The sequence below is a fragment of the Phalaenopsis equestris genome, unplaced genomic scaffold (genome assembly GCF_001263595.1).
Source record: "Phalaenopsis equestris unplaced genomic scaffold, ASM126359v1 Scaffold000002, whole genome shotgun sequence".
Lineage (NCBI taxonomy): Eukaryota > Viridiplantae > Streptophyta > Magnoliopsida > Asparagales > Orchidaceae > Phalaenopsis > Phalaenopsis equestris.
Window position 1 is genome coordinate 75,610,793 of NW_018164444.1, and position 26,205 is coordinate 75,636,997.

Genomic DNA, 26,205 nt, shown 5'->3' on the forward strand with positions numbered 1-26,205 from the left:
AATTGATTAGAATGTCAATCTTTGAATTTGACCAGCACCCAATTCGGGAGTTGGGATCAATTTGTAGCTGTCGAGTATTGTAACTGTCACCCACTTTATTGCTAAAAATTTAAAGGGTCAATTACATACAGACCAATATTTCAGGTGGTCTGTATGTAATTAAACCAAATTTAAAATTAGAGACATTTACATACATACCACACAATTCTTATCTATTTTCTTATCTATTTACATATTTACATATCTAACACCTAAACTTTCATGTTTACATGCATAACATTCAAATCTTTAATATCATGTAAAAAATAACACAATTACTTTTTTAGAGACATTTACATACATAGCACACAGGTTTCATGTATTTCCATATCTCACACCTAAACATGAATATTTACATTCATAGCAGCTTGGCACTTTAAACCAATGCATTAAAACATATAAAATACCCTTTTAAAAAATAATAATACTGCTATTTTTAATATGATATTAAAATTTTGGATGCTATGTGTGTAAATATAAAAGTTCTAAGTGTGAGATATATAAATAGATAGAAATTATGTGCCATGTATGCACACACCCCTATTTTTTTAAAAATAAAATACATATTTTCGTGTATAAATTTATAAAATCAAAATATTGTAAATATAAATATAAAAATTCAAGGCCTAGACATATGCATACATAATTTCATTCATAAAACTAAAACTAAGACTGTAGGGATTGAATGAACTGGCTGATGAGATCAACCATGTGGGCATCATAATCAGGCCCTTCCATCTGGAAATGGCCAACTCCTTCGAGCAGACGGGTTTCGACACGGCCTGCGGCCGATTTCAACTTGTTTTGGAGTTGTTTCACACTTGTGAATCCGTCCTTGGTTCCCATTACGAATAGTTTGGGCTTTTGAGATCGAAGAATCGATTCATGGTGCCGTCCAAAGAGGATGGATGCCGCCCAGCCGAATGGGTAGCCCAAGCTAACATAGCCCACTACTTGCTCGATTTTATCCACTGCAGATCCTGCAATGGGAGCTCCTGTTCCACAGAATAATTTGGACGACATTTAGCTTCATTCATAAATTTTATATGCTCTAAATCCACAATAATGTTTGGTACAGTTTAGATTAAATCTATTTAAATCTTTTTGACGTGTTAAAGTTTATATGCTCTAATTATGCAATTTTAAGGGGCAAAACAATAAAAAATACTGAAATCTCCATCTTAAATTGATGACAAGAATGAACTATTTCTCCAGCACTTGTGCAACCATTGTTTCTAATCCTATTAATAGGATTAAGATAAAGACTTTGACCAATTTCTCCAGCAAACTTAAATGTGAGCTAATATGTAAATTATATATTTTTGTCATGCTAAACTCTGCAAAGAGCTAGCAGAATAACAGGATTTTGCAAATTTTATCGTAGTTATTCATGGAGGTGTAATACATGCCCTCCCAGAAGACTGGAGGAGCATGAGTTGTCATTAATGGAACTCCAATGCCAAATGATAAGAGTGAACAGATCTAAAGGCGTCGAGATAGTGAAACAAAGCGCCATTTAGATCTGTCCTTAAATTGCAGTTCATGAATCATGCTAGCGCCCATCAAGCACGGAATAAAATCAACATAAAAATTACAAAGGATTGAAGATCTTGAGGAACCAAAAGGAGGTCAAGTTGGGTAAGATTATCAATGGTCAGCCCATTTTGAACCAAAATAATTTCATCAAGATATTTTTAATATATCTAATGCAAGATTAAACATATTACTCTCAAGTGTCAATAAAATCTCTTCAAATGGAAAAAATTATTCCGTGCGGACACCGAATGCAGAGATGCATGTAGTATCCGATCTCCCCCGTCCATCACTGTTTTGGTGGGAATTTTTAAAAAAAAAAAATTTTGAAAGTAGGTCCCATCAAAGCCGTGATGGACGGTAGAGATCGGACACCGCATGCATCTCTGCATGCGGTGTTCGCACGGAATAATTTTTCTTCAAATGAGAGCTCTCTATATCAGCTATCACATGCTCTAAAAAAAATTTAAAAATCATCAATTATTAAGAACCAAGAGCCAATTCAATCTTCGAAGCCACAAAATGCATTAGCCACTCAATCCCAATCAAACCAATGGCTATTTGGGATGTCAAAAATTGACCCGATACTACAACTTGGCCTGAACCAGACTCACAAAATTTGGGTTTGGGTTGACCTAAATAATTTTCAAGTCGAGTTCATGTTAAGAGTCTTAACCTTTATAATTTTTCGAGCATGGTTCAAATTGGCCTGCTAACATAACATTTATTGAAACAGACCCGCCAACCAAAAAAAGACTTGAAATCAACTCCCCAACCAAAAATTGACCCATATTTCACATGAATAGGTATGTCTTAAGTTAAATGGGTTATACGGGTTCGATTCAGGAATGGATCAATGGGTTGAAGGCGACATTTGGGTTGAATTTTTCCAATTCATTTAATATTTCAGGTCGAAACAATTTTAGGTTAAATCAGAAACCGATTTGAGACCCCTTCATGACTATGATACCATACCACTTGTTAGAGAGTGGTCAAAGAGAAAATGAAATTAGGTCAAATGCATCAATGGTTAAACCCATTTTCATCCAAAAATTTAAGACAACAGAAAAAGGATAGCCACTAAGTATTTCTACAACAAAACGCCTCGCACATATCCAACATGGGACTAAAACAAATACTCTTACATGGATGTGGGAAGAGAAAAACAATCTTGATACTTAACAAAAATAATCTTGATACTTCTTCAAACTAGACTTTAAGTTAGGTTACCATGAAGTATAGATGTGGGAAGACACACAGTTCAAAGCTTGCCATGGACTGTTTGAGTGAGATAAAAGATACTGTTTGGTTGTGTAATGCACAAACACTTTTATATAACTAAATAATGAGGTGCTCCTATATACTTTTATCCTTATATACTTGGATGATATCTTAGAAAGTAAGTCCTGGGAAAGTGCTTAAATAACCTAAAGCAAGTTCTTTACAGATTCCAATCTGATATTGAACCCAAATAAATCTGAATTTGAAAACCTCAATACTTCTTCATCTAGGGTTTGCCATCAAAATAGACGAGTTGTGAACTTACTCTAAATAGGCCAAGACCATACTGTTATTAAGCATGTTATGTACTCTTGATTATTGATTAGTAAACTACATTGTTATCTAGAGAGAATTAAATTAAATTAAGCAATCATTAAATTTAAGGGGCATTTACAAGCATACCACCCAATACCTATATATTTACATATCTAACTCCTAAATTTTGCTTTTATATGCTTATACCACCCAAATCTTTCATATCACATCAAAAATACCACCATTAACTTTAAAAAGTGATATGCATCCTTTTATGCATAGATAAGGACGTATGTATGTAAAAATTAAAGTCTGGGTATTAGGCATGTAAATATATAAGAATCGAGTTGTATGTATGTAAATCTTGCTAAATTCAATATTATGTGCCCGTGCTTCAAAGGCCCCTATCATACAGCTGCCATTTATAACCATTCTTTTAGTCCCCATTCATAAAGGAGATTGAATATAACTTTTTTCTTTGTGAATTAAAACATATCATAGTAATGATTAGCTCATAACCATGAGCAAAATTTAACAGAACTTTCTGCCCAGAATTTATATCAGCACTAATTGTTTTTTTGAAAATCAAATATCTCCTACTGCAACCTCTCAAACCAATAGTCAACTAGTTGGAACTTTGGGTAACCATTCATTTCATAAAGAAATGGCATATCAAACACATTGTATTCCAGCTAAGTATGAGGACATCAATTTTCGGATTTAATCTATGAAACAGAAGCTAATGATCGGGACCTTTTCAAGGTCGGCTCTAAATATCCATAGCATGTTAAAACCACTGTTCAATGACATAGAAGCAAGATCACTTTAACTCTGCAAAATCACACCATTACTCCATATCCTTCTCCCCATTCCATCAAGTGAAAAGAGATGTGGGGTGGGGACGGGGGATGCAACTTCTTGGAAAAAAGAAAAGAGATTAGGAAAACTATCTAGGAGTGGGCAGATTGGCCTTCACCCCTTTTTTCAACATCTGACAATTTCTCTGCACCCTTTCTAGGTATATCTTGTGTTAGAAACGGTGGAGCCCGGTCCACTATGCTTGAGCGGTTACTTTATTTTGAAAAGTCACACCTCTTCACAAATAACCACTCCCGTCTTTCTTTTTTGTGAAGTAAAACATCCCTTCGCTCCCCTGTTTTTGATAAAAGCTTCGGATGACTCTCATTGGGTTTAGTAGTCACGCTTTGAGTTCTTCTTCGGTTTCCTCGGGATAGAGGAAGATTTCCTCGGGAAAGAGGAAGAGAAGTGCAAACGGTAGTTCCTTGCGGTAGAAGGAAGAAGAAAGAAGAAGAAGAAGATTGTTGTCCCTAGGCTTCTTCTTGGTGGCTTGTGGCAGAAGAAAAATTGGGTTTATTTTCTTGTAAGTTTGTCTTCTTCGGTGTATCTCGGTGTAGAGAGAGAAGAACCGAGAGCAACGAAGTGAGAGTGAGAGAATCCTCTTGCAAGTCGAGGTGATAGACTGTTATAAATTCTTCAAGTAGTAAAATCCTCTGCAACTCCGTCTACGTAGATAATTTGTCGATCCACGTATATCTGTGTGTTATTTTCTAGTGTGAATTTTTCTCGTTCTATTTTTCGCTTCATCGATCATTCTTCTGTTTGATTTATATATATACCACATCAACTGGTATATCTATAGATCTAGCAACAATAACAACTGATATCAGAGAGTGGTTTCGGATATGAGGAAGAATGATAGTTGCAGAAGAATAGAATGTTTCAGGGATCGAGAAGTTTGATGACACATATTTTGGTTATTGGAGAATGCAAATAGAGGGTAATCTTTATGGGAAGAAACTCCATCTTCTGTTATTAGGGAAAAGACCTGAAAGGATGAATGAGGCTGAATAAAATTTGTTGGATCGACAAATTCTGGGGGTTATTCAATTGACCTTATTGAGGTTAGTTGCACACATCGTCATCAAGGAAATGACGACTGCAGATCTCATGGCAGCCTTATTAGGTATGCATGAAAAGTCATCGACAAATAACAAGGTAAATTTGATGAAAAATTTATCCAATTTGAAGATGACGGAAGTTGTTTCTGTTGCTCAATACCTGAATGATTGCAATCATATCACAAATCAATTGTCGTCTGTGCAAATTGATTTTGATGATAAGATATGTGCACTGATCTATTGGTTTTATTGTCAAATAGTTGGAAAGCAATGATAATAGCAGATAGCAGTTCTACAGGTAAATCTAAACTGAAATACAATAATATTCGTGATTTGATTTTGACTGAGGAAGTTCGCAAGAAAGATTTTGGCAAGGTCTCAGGTTCGAGTTAGACATTGAATGTTGATTTCAGAGGGAGATGACATGACAGAAACTCAAGTATAGGGAGATCAAAATCAAAGTTTAGTAAGCAGGCAACCTGTTGGAATTGTGGCAAGGCTGGGCACATAAATAACTGCAAGAATCCTAAAAAGATAGAGAATGATAGCGCAAATGTGGTATCTGAAGTATCACAAGTTGGCAGTTCATAGTTCTGTTGAGAACTTAATATTGGATTCAGGGCTTTGAATGTGGTAGGAAATCTACTAGAGCCATAGTGCAGGGCAGTGATGGAAGTGAAAAGGAAAGTAGGGCTGGGGCACCCATTTCTATTGTTCCACAGACATATGTTGAAGAACCACAGAGCTATGAAGAAATCTTGCAAGATGAAAGTTCGAGCAAGTTGGAGCTGGCAGAACTTCCACCAGGGAAGAAGGCATTGCACAACAAATGAGTGTACCGGGTGAAGACTGAGTGTGATGTCAGTAAGAGATACAAGGCTAGACTTGTTGAAAAAGGATTTCAGCATAGGTAGGATGTTGCTCATGCACTGGGAGTTGTAAGAAGAGACAAGAGTGACACGGGAAAAAGCTTTGGGGTGCAAAACTATGTGGAGTCTGCTGATATGTTGACTGAGGGTGTTACTCTTGAGAAACTGAAGTTGTGCACAACTTCAGATGGTCTTCTGGAGTGAAGACAAGACTTTGAGTAGCAAAGGTGGATGATTCATGATGGAGGATTCAAGTTAGAGGATTTAAGGTAGAGGATACATGTTGAAGAAAAAGGCGACACCGTCAGTGGAGGATATCAATTTGAGAAAGGAGATGTTGCAGTCTGTGTACCAGTCTCCAAGTGAGAGAATTGTTAGAAACTGTGGAGTCTGGTCCACTATGCTTGGGCGGTTACTTTGCTTTGGAGAGTCACACTTCTTCACAAATATCACTCTCGCCTTCCTCTTTTGTGAAGTAAAGCATCTCTTCGCTCTCTCCTATTCTTGATAAAAGTTTCGGATGACTCTCCTTAGGTTTAGTAGTCACGCTTTGAGTTCTTCAGTTTCCTCAGAATAGAGGAAGATTTTCTCAGGGTAGAGGAAGAGAAGTGCAAGCAGTAGTTCATTGCGGCAGAAGGAAGAAGAAAAAAGAAGAAGATTGTTCTCCCTAAGCTTCTTCTTGGCGGTTTGTGGCAGAAAAGAAATTGGGTTTATTTCTCTTGTAAGTTTGTTTCTCTTGTAAGTTTGTCTTATGTCTTATTCGGTGTATCTCGATGTAGAGAGAGAAGAACAGAGAGAGAATAAGATAGAGTAACAAAATGAGAGTGAGAGATTCCTCTTGTAAGTCAAGGTGATTGATTGGTGTAAATTCCTCAGGTAGTAAAATCCTCTGCAACTCCGTCGATGTATGCAATTTGTCGAACCACGTATATCTATGTGTTCTTTTCTGGTGTGAATTTTTCTCGTTCTATTTTTCGCTTCGTCGATCATTTTCCTGTTTGATTTATATATATACCATATCAAGTGATATATTATAGATCTTGCAACGTCTTATTTCCCCAACCACCCACACAACAACATCAATAATGACCTCTTAAAGGTGCCTACAATCAATATATATCTCTCTCATACACACAAATAACACGCCCACACACATGCTCTCTCTCTACTCATTTTTTTTATAAATGATATAACATAGATTAATCCTTAGTGTATCTAGTACTAAGCAATGTTACCATACTTAGCATATCAAGGATTGACAAACAAACAAAATAGCTAAAGATCTAATACAATTAATAAGGATAGCACCCCAAACAGCAAAATGTACATTTATTCATTAATAAATATAATTTAATTATCTCAAATTGACCACTATGATACTTTCAAACTAATTGAGATCTAACCGACAATTCCATATGAAATTCTGTGTAAGTTCCCACAAACAAAATCTTAATTAAAACTAAAACTAAAATAGACAACACAATATAATCCAAGTCCAAATGTACTCAAACTTGCTACAATAAACTTTTGGCGAATGTACTTAGAGATTGTTCGAACTTAATACAATATATATTACACAAAAATCCTCTCTTATCAAATTATAATAATTATAATGTTATTATGTGCCAGATTCTTAATTTCTCAACTTGATGCGTTGCCAAAAATTTTTTATCAAGCAGGAACCTTGATGCATTTTTTTATAAGAAATCTTCCAAATTCATGATCATCGAGGCTCCGATTGTAGCAAGTTTATAGTCACACCGACCATCTTGACAAGATGAACCCAATGATATTAAAATTGGTTCAATGTGACTCCAATCAAGCATATCAAGCCATTGAAACACAATTAGAGGCTTTTGACCAAGTTTAACATATTTATAGTCAAATCGAGAGTTTGGAAATTCTAAGGTCATTAAAACCTCAAATCATTAAAAAATCTTTATGATTAAAGGGGATTAATATAGACCCTTCGATCAGGTGATTGAGAGAGTTACATGCCAAAAAACTAAAATACCCCTCCCTAAAAGCCTATAAATAGATCACTCTCTTCAGTTAAGAGGAGAAAATCATAAGAGGAGAAGAAGATGAGGAATTTCATAGTGTATTCTGGAGAAAAGACCTGAGCATAACTGTTAGTCTCCACAACAACAAACCACCGTTTGTCGTCAAATGTCACTACCTGATGCTACCGACCATCAGCTGTCGGCAACCCTTGCTTGCAACTGTTATATTCTAAATACAGTTGTTGTGTCTAATACGTGTATATTATACCCGATGATAACCACAATCCTCCGTAGCCACCGAGCACCATCAACAACTGCCCGTTAGCCACTGTTAATCACTCCAAGTAGTCACCATCTGCCATCGGCAACCATCAACAACTAATGACCTCTGCTTACAACTATTGCATTTTAAATACAATTGTTGTGTCTAACACAAGTACTAAAAACCCAACAATAATCACTACCCTATGTAGCCATCAACTACAATCAACTATCAACCATCAACCACCGTCGATCATTGTCGACAAACACTACTTGTCGTCGCTGACTAAGCCTTTAACAACCTCTACTTGCAACCGTCGTAGCTAGATTACGACCTCTATGATCAACTGTTGTTATTGAAGTCACTAGCTTTTATGGCCAACTACTGCTACTATTGCAGCAACCAACTACGACTCTTATGGTCAACTACTACTATTACAGTTTCCAACTTCGATATTTCTAGAAAATTTTTGTTATTGAAGTCACAAACTACAACTTCTATGACCAAATATTATCGTTATTATAGCAACCTACAACGGTCTTTGTGACCAACTATTATTGTTATAGCTTTCAACTATAGCATCTATGATCAACTGCTATTATTACAAATTCCAACTACAACCTATTTGATCAATTGCCGCAATTGCAACCATCGACTATAGTTTTTATGGCCAACTACTACCTTTGTAGCAGTCGATGGCTATTATAGTTAAAAAACAGATTTGTTATAACTCGATTATGATTATTATAGCTAACTTTTATTGTACGTTTGTGATTATCAGCTTCGTAATTTCATTTTTTCTAATCAGAAGAAAAGTTGACCTATATACTTACAATTACATAATGGATTATTTTGTTGGGGCTAGACCCTGTGAATTTTTTTCCTTTCCTAAGTTTTTCCACATAAAAATTTTAATGTCTACCCCTGTTTCTTTTATGTCATCTGTCTGTGTTGGATCTTTGGGCAACACTAAGACGTTCTACACGAAAAAGTTTGATGTCGTTTGTGGGAAGTCCAAACTTTTTTCAATGATTATCAAACACAATCCATGAGCTTCTCGCTCTAATACTCGTCTTTCCATGGCACAGTCTCAAAGTCCGAGATGCCAACCTTATGTTTCATTTTCCAATGATATACTTCACCCAAATGGCAAGGAAACCTCCTTTGCACCTCTTAAAGATCGTGTACAAAGAATGGATGAGTCTTAAAATGAGATCTTTTGACTTTTACATTAATCTTGACAACCAATACAAATGCATCATGGAGGGGTGCAATTGCCTCAAAATCCACTAATTAGATGTACATGGTTAACATATCCTCCACACATAGAAATTCCTCAGAAAGCTGATATCTTGGACACTGCTAGCTCTGCAAATCAATCCCATGAAGTCAAGACTAATGGCAAACCTCCAACACGTGTGGAAAACTTAGCTCAACCTCAGGTAATCCGTGATATGTTACGACATCTAGTGCAAGAAAAGTTTCATCTAAAGGATTGAAGTCATTTCTTTGCTTGACACATTTCTTAAGAGATTTCTTCGCTGGTTGAGATTATCTTACAACACCCTGTTCCAGTAGACTTTAGTCAAGCCTAGTGAAATTCCTAAGAAAGCTAGCCTCTTGGACACTGCTAGCTCTACACATCAATCTTGTGTAGTCAAATCTACTGACGAAACTCCAACACGCGTGGATAACTTAGCTCAACCTCGCGTAATCCGTGACGAGTTACAACATTTGGTGCAAGAAGAGTTCCCTCTAAGGATATAAGTCATTTCTTAGTTCAACGATTTTTTGAGAGTCTTCATTGGTTGATATCATCCTTCAACACCCTATTTCAACAAGATACAAACTCCCAAGTTTTAGCGTAATTTGTGACGAGTTACAGCATCTAGTGCAAGAAGAGTTCCCTCTAAGGATATAAGTCATTTCTTAGTTCAACGATTTCTTGAGAGTCATCATTGGTTGATATCATCCTTCCACACCCTATTTCAACAGGGTACAAACTCCCAAGTTTTAAGATGGGATGTATGACTTATGAACTCATTGATTATTATGAAAGCATCATACAATACAATGAGCTTCTGACACGCTCTTTTATCAAGTTTTTATTGCTACTCTTTAAAGGCTAATCGCGTACTTGATTTTATTCATTCCCATGAGGAATCAATCATACCTTTGATGAGTTTGTTAAATTATTTGTGGAGCAATTCATTGCAAAATGAAGGATTTTCAATGACTTCTCACCTTTATGGGATTTTTCTAAGTGAGGGAAAGTGATTAAAAGATTATTTCAAAAATATTCTCAAATGAGGGAGGCAACCTTCACTACAATCTCAAAAGCTCATTCATGTTAACGTATTGGGCATGATTGTGGTTTGGTACTCTTCATGCATTTTATTTAGATATCAAAACTATGAAAACCAATTCTAGGTTGTGGGGCAACTTTGGGTGCGATGCTCGTGATATCTTAAACATGAACAACATTAACAAGTTCTCGGTAATCAAGATAATATATTTAGCAATTCATTCCCCCCTTAGAACCTTCGCATTAGACTTTGTACATCGATGGAGCCTTTAGGGGTTCCGAAGTTGGAGCGGGAGTATTGCTTATTTTTCCTAATAAAGACATTTTGGAATATGAGTTTCACCTAAAATCACATACAACGAATAAACGTAGTTGATTTCTCAGGTGAAAGAAGACTTCAATGTTCATAATCCATAACAGGAACAATATCTTAGTTTGATTAAACCACTCTTTATTTGTATGTAGACATATCAAATGATTCAAATATTTCGGGAACACCCCACATTCTTGATGGAGTTTGAGCATAACACTCGCAACAACAGAGTTACCCACGCTAACACCCAACATTCAGGTGATGATCTAAAAGTAAGAATGTCAAGCCTCACTTTATATTTAGTTGGATGGACATTACTATACTGGTGCAGTGGCATTTTCTTTACCCATGGAAGGAAGACCATATCCTTATAATGAATGAATCTCAATATGAATTCTCCAGCTCTTAAGGGAGGCTCAATAATCGGCAAGAACCTCAATTGGTAGAGAGCTCCTTATTCCAGAGTTCTTCCTCACCCTGGTCAAGAGGCTGACCTCCTTATGGATTTCTCACAGCTTCGTAGAAAAGACGAGCCGAAAACTTATCGTGGAGTAAGTTAGTTCCTTACACAAGTATATGTGTTAAGTAATAATCTTGTTAAAGAGTATCGTGTATTGATCACACGAGGAAATGACTAAAAACTATTTTGAAGGACTAATCTCTAGTTTGCTAAACGTCTAAACCTAGTTTAGCGAGATCACAAACAATAGAGAGTTTTCTAAAATCCTACTCAAAAGTAAAAAATAAAAGACGGTGACGTTAGAAAACAACAATAGAGAAACATTACTGTTCTTTAAAGAATGAGGTTTACACCCCTGTGATTTAGGTATTGTGGTGTTTCGTGGTCTTGTTAGACTTTTCCTTAAATGATAGTTGTCAACAGTTATAGAAAGTCATCATTATGTCATGTCTAGGTCAAAAGAATGCAAGAATCTATGAAATTGAGACTTCCTCAATCCCTATGACATCCCAGAGATTTATTTTGATCCTATTTCTAGGCTGCAAAACCCGACTAGAATATTTCTATTCTTTCTCGGATTTTGTGGTTAACTATTTTATTTTGTTGCGCAACGAGCAGAAGTCATAGACCACGAAATATGTTAACATTCCTGATTTGCTGCAAAATCAGAAGTAAATTAATTTTTATGGTTAGCACAACAACTTAAGCCCTGATTCTTTATGAAAACAATACAGGGAAAAATATCACCCAAGAAAACTATGAAAATCACATCCCCTGAACCACGAAGGTGTGAAAAAAAATTTAGCTATGCATGATAAAAAGAACACCGGAAAAATATTCCATCGAAATCATTTTTGCAAGTAGAAATGAAAGGTAAAAAACTTACAAAACAATTTGTTCCCTCTTCCATAGCAACAAATCCCTCTCTCATACAATAACCTCCCAAAACATGTAAGAAAATACAAAGAAAGAGGTAAAGTAAGCCCTTAGGAACTCACCCCCAAGAGAGGAAGAAAAAACCTAAAGAAAAAAACCCTCCAAACGCCAACTTCCGCTCTCTAGCTTTCTTCAGATCTCTCATCTTCCTTTAGATACTCTAAAGGTGTGTCTCTATAGCCAAATCCTCGAATTTGGCAAGAAAAATACTAGCCAAAATAGGTTCCTGCTCCATCGGTGTGATCACGCTAAATTGTGGCGTGGGCATGCCAGACGTTTGGATCGGGCGGCATGGTCATGCCAGCCCTTTGAATTGTTAAGGTGGTCACGCCGCTAGTGATGATATGGTGGTGTGGTCACACCGCTAGTGGCGATACGGTGGCGTGGTCACACCTCTTTCAAGCGTGATCAGGCCGTGTTTGGCCATTTTTTCATTGATTTTTTTGGCTCCAAAATGTACATGTGATCTCCTTTAACCTGCACAACATCAACAAGAACCTTCCAAAAGTATCAATCAATGATAAATAAGGCAATATGACAAGAAAAATACAAGAATAAAACCGGGTTAAATCCCATAAAATTAACTCATGTCAATATAAAAAAGACCTCAAATTAGTCAAACAACCATGATGGATTTTTTATTTCTTATGACCAAATGATCACAAATTGATCAAACATCCTTGAAGGATTATTCATGATTTCATACATACAAATGATTGTTTTTCATGACTTCTTACATACAAATAATCATTTCTCATAATTTCTTCAAAATAAATGATCATTTCTTATAAATTTCTTACATACAAATAATATTAGATAAGTCAAATATCCATTAAAGATTTCTTCGATCTCTTTAGCACATACTAATTCGTTTATAATTATTCAATGGTTGAGTTATCACTATCACCTGACTAGAGTCTACATTAATGTTGATGCTTAACATTATTAATATTATTGAAGATTCAAATCTAGTATGTCAAATGATGATGGGCCATTGTCTTCATCGCCGACCCATTGTCGTCATCGGACAACTATCACCCAACCGATGGTGGGTCATCGCTGCCATTGTTAGGCCACCACTCATTGTTGCCTAGTTATCATACTTGCAGTACACAATCGTCACGCCATATCACTGTCATCTAGCCTTCATCACATTTGTCATAATACATCGTTGTTGTTGGGTCATCACTGTGTTGGACCGTCGTTGTTGGATTGCTTTCTTGACACACCACCGTGATCAAGCCACCACTATGCTAGTCCACCATGTTGGGTCGCTACCATGACATAACACCATCATCAGGCCGCCACAATGTTAAACCACTTTCATTGAATGGCCCCTGTAATGGAGCTCAATTGTTGGGTTGCCATAATGGCAGGCCATTATCGCAGGACCGCCGCAGATGCTGAAGCGTCATCACCCAGCTAATGTCACTTTCGGATCACCTTCAACACCACTTGAAGGGAGCAAGCAACCACCACCATGGAGAAGACAACCACCACCTGAATTTGGGCACAACTACCTAACTTTTGGTAGGGAACTGCCTAAATTTGGAAAACAACAGCTTGACGAAGAACACAACAATAGCATGAAGAAGGAAGCAACAACAGCTTGAAGAAGAAGACAACAATAACGTAAGAAAGGTTGAGACAACAACCTAAAGGCAACATCAGTTTGACGGCAACAACTCGAAGTAGGGAAGAAACAACAGCCTGAAGGTAACAGACTGAAAGCAACAAGAGCATTAATGTATGGAGGCAACAAGAGCCTTGATGTGGGGAGGCAACAACAGTCGAAATGGCAACAACCCATGTCAGACAAGACAATAACAATCCACATCCGAAAGAGTAACAACCTAAGAAATGAGACAACCGCAACCTAAGAAAAAAGACAACAACAATCAAAGGGAAAATGAAACAATAACATAAGGAAAAAGGCAACAACTCAAGAAGAAGGCAGCAACAACCTAGAACAAACTTCAAGAGATGGAAGAGTGATGAGATTTTTCTCCCCCAAAGGTGGAAAAAATTTGAAAAATATTGCCAAATTCAAATATTCAGAGTTTTACTTTGCAAGCGAGCCTATGTATGCAAGACCACAAAACCGCGAGCCTATGTATGCAAGAACACACAACCGCGAGCCAAATACACGTGAACGATTCCGCCCACATCGCGCACAACAACCCACAACCGTGCACCGCCCACATTCGCATTAACACAGTCCATGTACACACTCCCCCCATCCCGCTGCAATGTGAGCACGCACGCGCATGCCATGCTACCAACGTGTAAGTTTGTGCATAGCTACTGTGTGCGCTAACGCACCACAATCGCACATGTTGGTGCCTTGCGTGTGTTCGATGTTGTTGTTGTCGCCGCACGCGTTTGCACACTTCACCCATGCTCGAGCACACTTTAACCCATGCTCAAGCACTCATTGCAGTGCATGCCCATCTTCGACACGCTGTTATGTCCCAACTCACATTCTTGCTCGTCTGTGGACCCCTCAACATCCTTGAATACAGAATTGTACTCATTCGTTTAAATGAACTCACATGTGCACCCCTACATACATGCCTGCATGTTCGAACGCATGCCATTCCCCTCCGGTTGCTACTGTCGTTGGACCAATGTTATTTGGCATCATCTTCATCTCTGAACCACAACTGCCTGGTCCCCTCGAAAATCACTAATGTTGCTGAGTCGTCATTACCACCAACAATGATAATAACAACATGATCAAAATTCCATGGAGCACACATAAAATACATTTTTTTAACCTTTAAAATTATGTTTTTCAGTATTAATTATATATTTTCGAAAAACAAATAACATCGCCCGAAAATAGGAGGGTAATTGATGTATCATCAACAAATTTTTATCAAGCACAAATCTCAATGCATGTCTAATTATGAAAAGATCATTTGGGCCCGACTTCAACAAGTTTACAATAGCACTATCTCAGCAATACGAACCCAGTGATACTAAAATTGGTCGAATCCAACTCCAATCAAGCTCAGATCAAGCTAGTGAAACACAATTAGAGATCATTTTTGTGGATAGTCAAATCGAGCGTCTCAATGAGAGATTCAATGAGCTTAAGATCACTCAATTTCCAGATCATCAAGTCCCTTAAATGTTTAAAAACATCTATGATCAAGGATGATCAATATAGATTGTCCAGTCAGGTGGTTGAGCAAGTTATGGCCAAAAGACCAAAATGTTCCAGTTAGGAGAGTAGATGTTTTAACTTCGGCTGATGTTAAGAAAGGCAGATGTACATCTAAAAAGACTTGGGCATATTGTATAAAAAATGATCTCAATCTATTAGAGTTAAATGAAAATATGACAGTCAATAGGACACCATGGAGAAAAAGGATTCATGTAGCCGACACCACTTAGTGGGATAAAGGCTTGTTGTTTTTGTTGTTGTTTGATTGAAAAATAAAAGCAAAGATATAAAGTTTAAATAAGAAAATCATACCTGATGAAAGGAGATAAAGAATATCATGAACTGTAGTTCACAAAACTTGAACAGAATAAAAAAAATAACACTGAATGAAGAAGGCTAAAAGTAAAGAAATTAAAACCGTAATAGTTGGGCATCATTTAACAAAATTTTGGTTTCCCAGGTATAAAAAAAAAACCAAAGAAAATACTTTAACAATTCACCTAAAGGCTAAAACGAAGCACAACCAAGGTAGTTCTGGTCATAGAGCTTAAAAAAGGCTTATTCAATTCAAGAAGCTTCCTCCAATACAGGATATGGGGGGAGGGGCTGGTGTCCACAACCTTACCCATGTATTTACAGATTTTCTATGCCAAATATGTTTTTTAGCAGGTTTTCTACTATTGCATCCATAAAAGTACACAAAACCTCAAAGGCCTTAGCATCGATAAAGAATAACACAATAATCACGTTAGCTGCACAAGCTATTGGATCAAAAAAAGATAGTTTGGCACTTCATGTAATCAATTATAACTTAAAACTAAAAGATGGCAAGAATCACTTTGCAAACTCAACCCATAAATAAACTAATGATTTCATTTAGCTTTGGAGGTTTTATGATAATAAAGTTATCGCTTTGGGATGTTTTAGGGTTTTTATGCAAATAATGGAACAGATGAAATTCACGTGAATTGGATTTTAGAAACCGCACTTTCAAGAACCACCAATTAATACAAGCAGTTTCATTGTTATAGTGTACACCGAAAAATGCAAGGAATCTAACGAAATGGCAATTTAAAGATTTTCTAAAATGAAAATTATTCAAAAATAAAACCAATACCATAAAAAACACTGCTCAATTAGGATTACACATCTATAATGATTCACTTGTATCGAATTTGAATAAAATGAATCAGCTTGCAAAAGCCAATAACAAATTATGTAGAAGAAATCAACGGGGAAATAAAAACCAAAAAAGGCCCAAACATGAAACCCCTCCGGCATACCAAACAAACAACAAGGCAAGCAAGATTCAGAAGAACTAGATTATTTTATTAAGCCAAGAGTGTATTTGCATGCTTAAGATTTTGATATTTATAAGATCCAAACTCCCCAGGCTGATAGTCCTCAACAATTCTGGAATCTACAACAATACTTCTAAAATTGAATGGAATAAACTACTGAAGTGCGTAATTGTTAAAAGCCCAATTATAACTTCTAAGGTCCGAAACTAAAACACAACATAATGAACAAATAAAGAAAGCGAGTAAACCATTCTGAGCAATTGAGCAAACCTTGATGCTATAATAAGGAAAGTAATCGATAGTGAAGCAACCAAATTAGCACAATAGAGAATCCAACAAGTTCTAAAAAGGAATCATCATCCTTAGCATATTTCACCACATAAATACCAAAAAAAAAAACTTTTAAACATCAAAGAACTACATAAATAAAATCAACAAAGAATAAAACAAAACTTAGAATGTCAATTTGCATCAATTATGCTACCATATCCTCAAAAGTTAACTCCAAATAAATTAGAAAAATCAGAGTACTTACTCAAGTATTACAAGAACATGAACATAAACAATTACAAAAAAAACTCATATACTTATCAATATGTAATAAACAATCTTGTAAGTGCATCAAAATTTACTAAGGGTTACTTTAGTTGCCAGTATTTGAATTGTGAAGTAAAATGAAAACGTGTTTTAATTTTTCAGGCTTTTTCTATGAAAAAATGCAAATGCAACCTATTTTTCAATGGTACTTGGAATGCCTAAAAGCCACAATTTTTATGAATTCCAAAATTTTCCAAAATTGACCGAATTTCAAATGCATCGGTGTCTCCAACCCTTAGATTGTGAACCTGCTCCAGAGATCATATTTGTCTGTCAATGACCCCGATCTTGCCATCATGCACTCTCCTTTTCCCCATCCCTAACCACACTACTGCTCTCATAGTCATGCATCATTTTCATCACTTTTCACGCAGCATTCTCTCCTCACTAGGTAGCAAGCCTAAGTTTATTTATTTATTTATTCTTAAGAATATCAAACCGATATCATAACGTTGTCATTGCCCGGTCCAAAGCTCTAGATACTAAAAGTAGAGGGTTGTGTTTGGTGGACGACAGCAAGCGTAAAAATTTTGTCCAAAATTTATGACATGAATCCTTTAAATCATTAAGTCAATGTTACGGCATCCTTCAAAATCAATGCATAGTATGATCTGAATATAAAGACATGTGTGCAAGAGCCATTGCATTGACACTCATGCGTAATGTTAAATAAGCAAGCGGTCCCACATTATAGATGGATGCAAGTAAAAAAGTGTTCATTAAAATAATATTATATTAAGAACTGTATGGGAATTCTCATAGGTAAATTGATATAATTAGTAAAATTATGATTCATAGGAATATAAATATCTTATGCCTTCAAGAAACTAAATTGGTTGGAGAAAATGCTAAGAAACTTACTAGTTTAGATTTTAAACTCTAGTATTTGGATAAAAGTCGTAAAAAAAATTGTAGCTACAATTAAAGTAAAAGTTTGAAAAATAATATTATAAAAATTAGTAGGATTTGAGATATAATATAATTTTAAACATTATTATTGATATTAAAATTTTTAATATTATAAGTGCCTATCCTCCCAACATAGGTTAAATATATATTCAAATAAAAAATTTTGTACAAAAGATATCTCTTAAGGAAAGAATTTTTATTTTTATTGAAGGAGAATTAAATGGAAATGTTGGTAGAATAGTAGAGGATGTTAGAAGTATTTATAGTGACTATAACTTTGGAGTGAATAACGAAGACAGTGGAATCATATTAAATTTTGTTTTAACTTATGATTTTTATTATTTTTAATGCTTTATTTAAGAAAATAAATAACCAAATTATAACTTATTAGAATGGATCAAATAAAACATAAATTAATTATTTTCTTATGAAAAAAATAGATCGTTGATATTGTAAAGATAGTATGGTCGTTCCAATTGAGAATTTAAGTACTAAATAAAGATTATTGATTTGGGATTTCAAGATTAGTGGTTGGAAGATGAAAAATATAACAAAAAATTATCATAAAATTAAATGAAGTCACTTAAAAGACAAATAAATTATTGTTATAAGTCACTTCAAACTCTTAAAATTTGGGACATTCGTGAAGAAGCTAATACTATGTGGGATAGAGTAACGAGTACTATTAAGAAGTTATAAAAAAGAAGCTTGGAGAGTAAAAAAAAAACTCTAATGAATAGAAAGAAATGGTGGTGGCATAATAATGTGCAAGAAAAGATAAAAAATAAAAATTTTTCCTATAAAAATTAGTTTAAATGGAAAAGCTTGAAGAATTGGGAATAATATAAAGTATCTCAGAGGGAGTCTAAGAGAACAATCAATTAAGCTAAAAATTTTATTTTTAATGATATTTATAATAGATTAGAAACTAAAAAGTGATATATATATATATATATATATACACACACACACACACAAATTAGCTAAATAAAAATATATGAAAAGTAAAAATTTAATTTAACTAGAGTGTATTAAGAATGAAAATTAAAAAAATACATTTCTTAGATGAGAATGTTCAACATAGGTGTGCATGATATTTTGATAAAATTTTAAGTAAGATTTTAAAAAATATGATCAATTTTAGTAAACTTAATATCATAAATAATAATTTCTTTTTATTTATACCTTCACATTAGTAAAATAAAAGTTTATGAGGCTATAAGTAAAATAAAGTATAAGAAAATAATAGGACCTTCTAGTATTCCAATAGAAGAGTAAGAATATTAGAGAGATCTAAGAATTTCTTATCTTACTAAACTTTTTAATATTATTTTAAAAACTAAAAAGTTGTCATATGAGTGGAGAAAGAGTTTATTGATTCTTATTTTATTGTTAAGAACAAAGCAGATGCACAATAGCGTGCAAACTATAAAAGAATTAAGTTAGTGTGTCATACATTACATTTATGAGATAGCATCATTGAACATAGGTTGTGATGTGATACAAATTTCTCAAAATCAATTTGGATTCATGTCAGAAAAGTAAACTATGGAAGCTAATGCATTTATTGATAGGCTTGATGGAAAAATATAGAGAGAGTACAGAGGATCTGCATATATTTGTTGTTGATTTAGAAAAAACTTATGATGAAGTTCCAAGAGAAATACTTTGGAGAGTTCTAGAAAATAAAAGTGTTGATATTATTTAAATCCAAGTCATTAAATATACGTTTACTAGAGATGTTACTTGTTCGAACACAACGATGATTGACCAAATGTTTTCAAAATTTAATTGGATTACATCAGGAATTGGCTTTAAGTCAATATCGTTTCGTTTTAGTTATGAATGTTCTTATTGGACATTTACAGAAGGATGTTGCATTGTGTATGTTTTTCACTGATGATATTCATCTTTTGGATAAGACTATAGAGAGTATAAGAAAAAATTGAATTATGGAGGATTAGAGTCTAAAGACTTTCGTTTGAGTAGAATAAAACTGAATACATGGAATATAATTTTAGTAATAATAGACTATAGTAATGAGTGATCAAATGATTAAAATGAGTGAACATTTTAGATATCTCAGATATAATGTTTAAAGTGATGGTGATATAGATGGGGATGTTATTAGTAGAATTCAAGTTGAATGACTGACGTGGGGCAATGAATCTGACATATTGTGTGATAGAAAAGTATCGCTTAGACTTGAAAGAAAATTTTATAAGATAGTTGTGACACTTGCAAATGCCTTATGGCACAGTTTTTGACCTGTAAAAGAGACGCATAAAATTAAGTTAAGTGTTGTTGAGATGAGAATGCTCAAGTGGATGAGTGGTTTTACATTTAGAGACAAATGTGAAATGCATACATCCGTGAAAAGGATGAAGTAGCTCTAGCGGCAGACACGATTAGAGAGAGTCGCCTTAGATGGTTTGGTCACATTAGACGTTGACCATATGATGACCCTGTTAGGAGAGTAGACGTTTTAGATTTGACTTATACTAACAAAGATAGAGGTGGACCTATAAAGACTTCAGCATGTTGTATAAAAAACGACCTTAAGTTATTAACATCTTAATTTATTACAATTAAATAAAGATATAACACTCAATAATAGACAATGGAGTAAAGGGATTCGTGTAGTCAACCCAACTTAGTGGGATAAAGGCTTGTTATTGTGATTTTTGTTGTTCAACCCCTTCATATACCCAATTAAGTTATAATAATCACTAAATTAAAATCCAATATATACTCATTTTTTTCTTCATCTTCTTTGTATAAATATAAGAAATCTAGTGAAACTACCTTCCAAGCAGGCTGATATGCTCGAAAAATCCATTTATTTTTAAAAAAGAATCACCCTAGTATTTTAATGGGATCCCTTTCATCTTTTCAAATTTGTTCATCAAATGAGGTCATGGAAGATAAAAAAGAAGCTTATTGTGGTTAGATTTCTATTCAAATTTCTTTTGTCACATATTATTTCACTGCAATTTGTTAAACACACATTGATGTTGGATTAGCATATTGATATTAATTGTTTATCAAAAAATAAACTCTATGGCTCTTTTAAGTGGTTACTGATGATACAGGCGATAAAGTTTCTTGAATTATTTTTTCTTGGAAAAAGTGATATTTTAGTTCAACTTAGATCTTAAGATCGCCCTAAGACTCTCTTCAAGAATTCTAAGTTTCTTTGGTCTCATAATCGCCTTAGAACCTACTATTATATCTTTGGGATCATTTCATAGAGACCATCCGAAACATTGATATTTACAAATTAAGCAACCATGTGATCTTTTTGAACTACCAAACCACGTATTTGTGCGTGTCACGAGAGTTTGATAAAAACTAATGAGTTGGGGATTTAACATGAATTTTGATATTTGAATGAGAATTTGAAAAAAAGATGAAAGATGGTGGTTGATTTATAAATAGCAAGTTTTGGGTGGTCTGTATGTAATTTTTCCTTCTTTGGGATTGCCTTAATTCAGATCAATTTAGATCCTGGAATTGCCCTACAACTTTCTCTTCTAGGGTTATAAGTCGAGTTAGATCTATAAATCACATTACACCGAAGCAACGAATTCCACAACTTCTCCTTAAATCACATTAAAAGGGAGGAAGACTGATCTCCTATCTCCTCCCAACTGCTACTGTAATAGAATTTAAGTATTACATAGCAGAGATAAGTAAGAACTGACAAACTTAGCCACTAATTCCACTGTATTTATTGTATCCATCGTACATTGCAATCTCAAAATGCCTGGATCCTAAATACTTGTAACAAAATAGCTGAGCAATAAAAATAAATAACGAAAACATGTAAAAAGTATTTTCAAACAGGCACTGGAACGAACAAATATGAAAATAATAATAATAATAATAATAACCTAATTAGCTTAGCATAGGATTCATTTATTCTGCAATCCAAAACAACTTTCCATTTCCCCATCAGTGACTGCAAATAGAGGTTCAGCTTAAGGTTTTACAATAGAAACACTGATTCCTACATGGAAAGATGCAAGATTTTACCTGCGGAAGAACCCACGAGAACGATACCTCGAGGGGAAAGGGTGTCCGAAACCCACTTGCACACGGCGACGACGTCCTCAATCTCCGAAAATCCGGTGAACGATGGCCGGCCGGAGGAACGACCGGCGCCCCTCATGTCGAATGTCACCGCGCGAAACCCTTTATCTGCGAGTCCCGATGCGATCCCCCGAAGAAGCCCCTGAAACCCACCGAGAACTGTGAAGGGGTGCACTAACACAACCACGTAGTCGCTGATTCTCGGGTCGGCCGGCTTGAAGATTCTAGCGCTAAGCTTCACGCCATCGGTAGTTTCAATCGTCGCTGATTCCATGCTTATCCTGCACTAGATAAGCACAGGGAGGGCTGTGGGTGTCGAGATATCAGTGAAGTTAGGGTTTTTTGACGTTGTTTTGAACAAAATATGGGTACAGATGTACACCATAAAGAGTTGCTGAATTGCTGACGAAGGATTACTGTGAAGGAGAATGTATCGAGAATGAAGGAGCCATGGCTTTGTCTACAGAGTAAAATTAGGGTATATTTTAGATGGAGTGAAAATGCTGATTGGCTTTTAGTTTTCAATACAATTAGACCGTTTGGCATGCTGAAAGAGGATATACAGATTATCAATTAAAATTATAAAACTTATACAATTAGTATTAAAAATTTGTCCATAACGCTTGAAATTAGATAAATATGTAATTTATTTGGGAAATTTGCATAATAGCACACAATTCTTATGTATTTACAAATCTCACAGCCAAACTTCCATATTTACGTACATGTCACTGGTGCTTTCAATCTATACATAAAAATGTGTTTTCACTATTTAGAAGGGATAATGGTGTTATTTTTATCGTGACATTTAAGGATTTGAGTGTTGCATGTAAAAATTAAAGTTTAGTTGTGAGATATGAAATAGATGAGAATTGTGTTATGCATGTAAATGCCCTAAGTTATTTTTATTGTGGGTTGGTAAATTTGTGGCGTTAGAGTGATATGTTAACGCTCTAGTGATGTAAGAAAGTCCAACATACACACAGATGAAAGAATAGCTAATAGAGGAGACATTGGATGTTGTTAAGTGGAAAACCCAAAAAGATAAAAACCACGGGTCTTAACATTGTTGAAATGATTTCACTATGTCAATATATGTTACAACAATTTATCGTCCCTTAAATAATCAGAAGTAATATTACATAATTGGGGTTTATCGACGTGACTTCCACTATGGGAGTGGTATAATATTTTGGGGAGATAGCCACGACTCGACTACTTCGAAGGAAGGTCAACATTAGAGGTCGTGTGCCATAAAAGCGGCAGATTAACGATGGTGATTCGATGGTGGTGACGGTGGTGGGCCGGCAACGGAGGTCCGATGTTGGTGTTAACCCAATGGTGGTGGTAAGGATCTATTTGATTGGGTCATTTCGGGGCAAATTGATCATTTATCATAAAGAAGGTGAGCTTCAAGTGAATGAGTTAGAGTTCTTGCAAAGTAGAGCCATGCAATAACATACATAAGATAAATCTTCCAAAAGTAAGGCTTTTTCAAACAAGCCAATTCATTTAAGACCAATCCATTATTTTCACTATTCAAAGAGCAACCCTTTGTTTCCATGCTTTCGCATCAAGAATTCTTTGCGGGTAAAGAGATCTCAAAGAGGTTTATTACTTCCCAAGCAAATCCTTCTGCATCTACATAGAAAATAGAAACGCAAGAAAAAACTTCGAATTGTTGTTTTACAACCTACTGATGATCTGGCCAGTTTGAAACTACTTCTGACCTCACACAACGAGAAAAGTTGTTTATGAGCAATGGGCGAGTCTTGAGGCAAAAAAGTGTTCTTTGAACGTTATTATGCCCTTATGATGAGTGGTTTTTGTGGGGCATAGCACGTCTTGAACTTGTGATCATTAGGTTAAAAGCTCAATGCTTAACCAACTAAGATATACATATGATTTTACAATTGGTCCGGCAACAATGAGGATGGTGGTCAGGCAGCGATGGTTCGATGGAAACAGTGGCCAAAAGATGATGGTTTGATAATGGTCGACAAACAACAATGGATGATGGTCGTGGCAAGGCAACAATGATTCTGTAATCGTGGTGGTCTGATTACAGTGGTCCAACGGTCACTACGCTGGTGGCCGATAAGCAGCTGTCCAAAGGTGTCAGCTGTGGTTTGGTAAGGATGATAGTCATGTTCAGATAGTAGTGCTTCAGTAGTGGCATCGGCTAAATGATGGTGATCTTGTGGCAATAATGGTGGTGTCGGGCAAAGGCGGTATGACAATGGTTGCAACCAAATGACGATAATGATGGTGATCCAATGACGACAATGGTCAGCCGATAGTGGCTGATGCTGGCCAAATAACGGTGGTCTGACAATGGAGCCAGCACAATGACCACGATTCAACGACAGGAGAGCTTGGAAAGTTTCAAAAGTTTGGAGCTCAATTCAACCTTCTTCTCTGGTCTAAGACCCCCAATATGAAGAGATTGGAGGTCTATTTATAGATTTTTGGAGTGTCATTCTCTATAAATACTACGTGAATCTGGATCACTCCATCAGACGATCCAGAGTGCTTCCCTTAATTGAATATAGTTTGATGAGTATTTGAATGTCATAAAGATGTCAGAATTAAGTAATCTTAGGCTCGTCAGATTTTTCTCATCGAGACAGTGGATTTCACTATGAACTGACCATATTTGGAGATTATTTTATCCCTCAAATTAAAAATTTTTGCAATATTAATTAGTATAGAAAATTAACTTGAAATTGTAATTCTAGTACAAAAGAAATGATTTTACATAAAACTCTTGAATCACATGTCCTAAGTCGCTAATGGGATCTGCTTCCAGGAGAGATATAGAGTGTCATAGCTATTCTTGTTTATCTTTGTGATGTGTATCACAGGCAGCCTAGATGCAAAGAGTCTGAAATAGAAATATTAGTTACCAAAAATATCAAAAAATATCATTGAACTTATTATATATAAGAAATAAGTTATGAGTTTCCCTTCGGATCAATGTATACTCGTCCAAAGGTATCCTATCTTAGAGGGGTTAGAGTGGAGGGGTCCGGCTACTCGAAGGAGGGCGCTGGTGCTTGAGAGGGAGGTGTTGGTTGAGTGGGAGGTAGTGGTTGAGTGGGAGAAAAAGAAGGTACGAGGAGTTGCATTGGAAGGAGTGGGTGGAAGAAATGAAGCAATGGGTCTGATTAGAATTGCGACAGAAGGTGCAGTAGGGGTTGTAGTGACAATAGTGTTGCTAGTCAACACAGAACTAGTGTTATGTGAGGAAGAACAAGATACCAACTTCTTTATCCTTCTATAAATGCTTGGGTTCATTGGCTAACATGGAGGTTGATCTCCACCACCAGTAGAAGCCATCTATAAAAGGATGCAATAAATGAATAGAATTAGTACAAAGTAACAAAAGTAAAAATAGATAAAGTAAGCATGAGCATAATATCAGTAGCAAAAGTAAAAACAGGAAAGTGTTAAATTAAAACAAGAAACACATTGTAACTACATGCAAGCACATCAACAAATAAAAGCAAGAAGACGCATAACATAAAGAAATAAAAATCTAAATAAACATATCACTCTTAATAAGTTTTATTAGAGGAGTTAATTGATGATGAAATTAAAAATTCTTCATTTGTATCATTATTATTGTCATCTATAATATGAGTAACCTCTTCAAAAGCTCTAGTTGTATCCTCCGGTGAGAACATTTCTTAAATAGAATCAAGCTAGATACAAAAATCTCACATATCTTGCTCTTGGTGAATGGGTTTACTAATACTTTGTATCTCAATAGTTCTTTTTGGTTTATTCTTCATAATGACGACCCAATCCAATCAATTTTATCACTTGTTCTATCAGAACATTGAATGTAGTAAATCCGAGTTGTTTGACGTGCTAGAATAACTGGACATATACATATAGGGATATACATATAGATATATACATACATATATATATATATATATATACATATACATATATAT

General features: G+C 35.3%; 1 protein-coding gene across 1 annotated transcript; it reads right to left on the reverse strand.

The window, feature by feature from the left end:
* Positions 1 to 602: 602 nt before the first annotated feature.
* LOC110039151 lies at positions 603 to 22,751 on the reverse strand. The gene is made up of 2 exons (XM_020744116.1): positions 22,187 to 22,751; positions 603 to 1,034 (listed from the first exon to the last, which is right to left on the reverse strand). The coding sequence occupies exons 1-2, from the start codon at positions 22,515 to 22,517 to the stop codon at positions 706 to 708; spliced, it is 660 nt and encodes a 219-aa protein (XP_020599775.1). The 5' UTR covers positions 22,518 to 22,751; the 3' UTR covers positions 603 to 705.
* Positions 22,752 to 26,205: the final 3,454 nt, after the last annotated feature.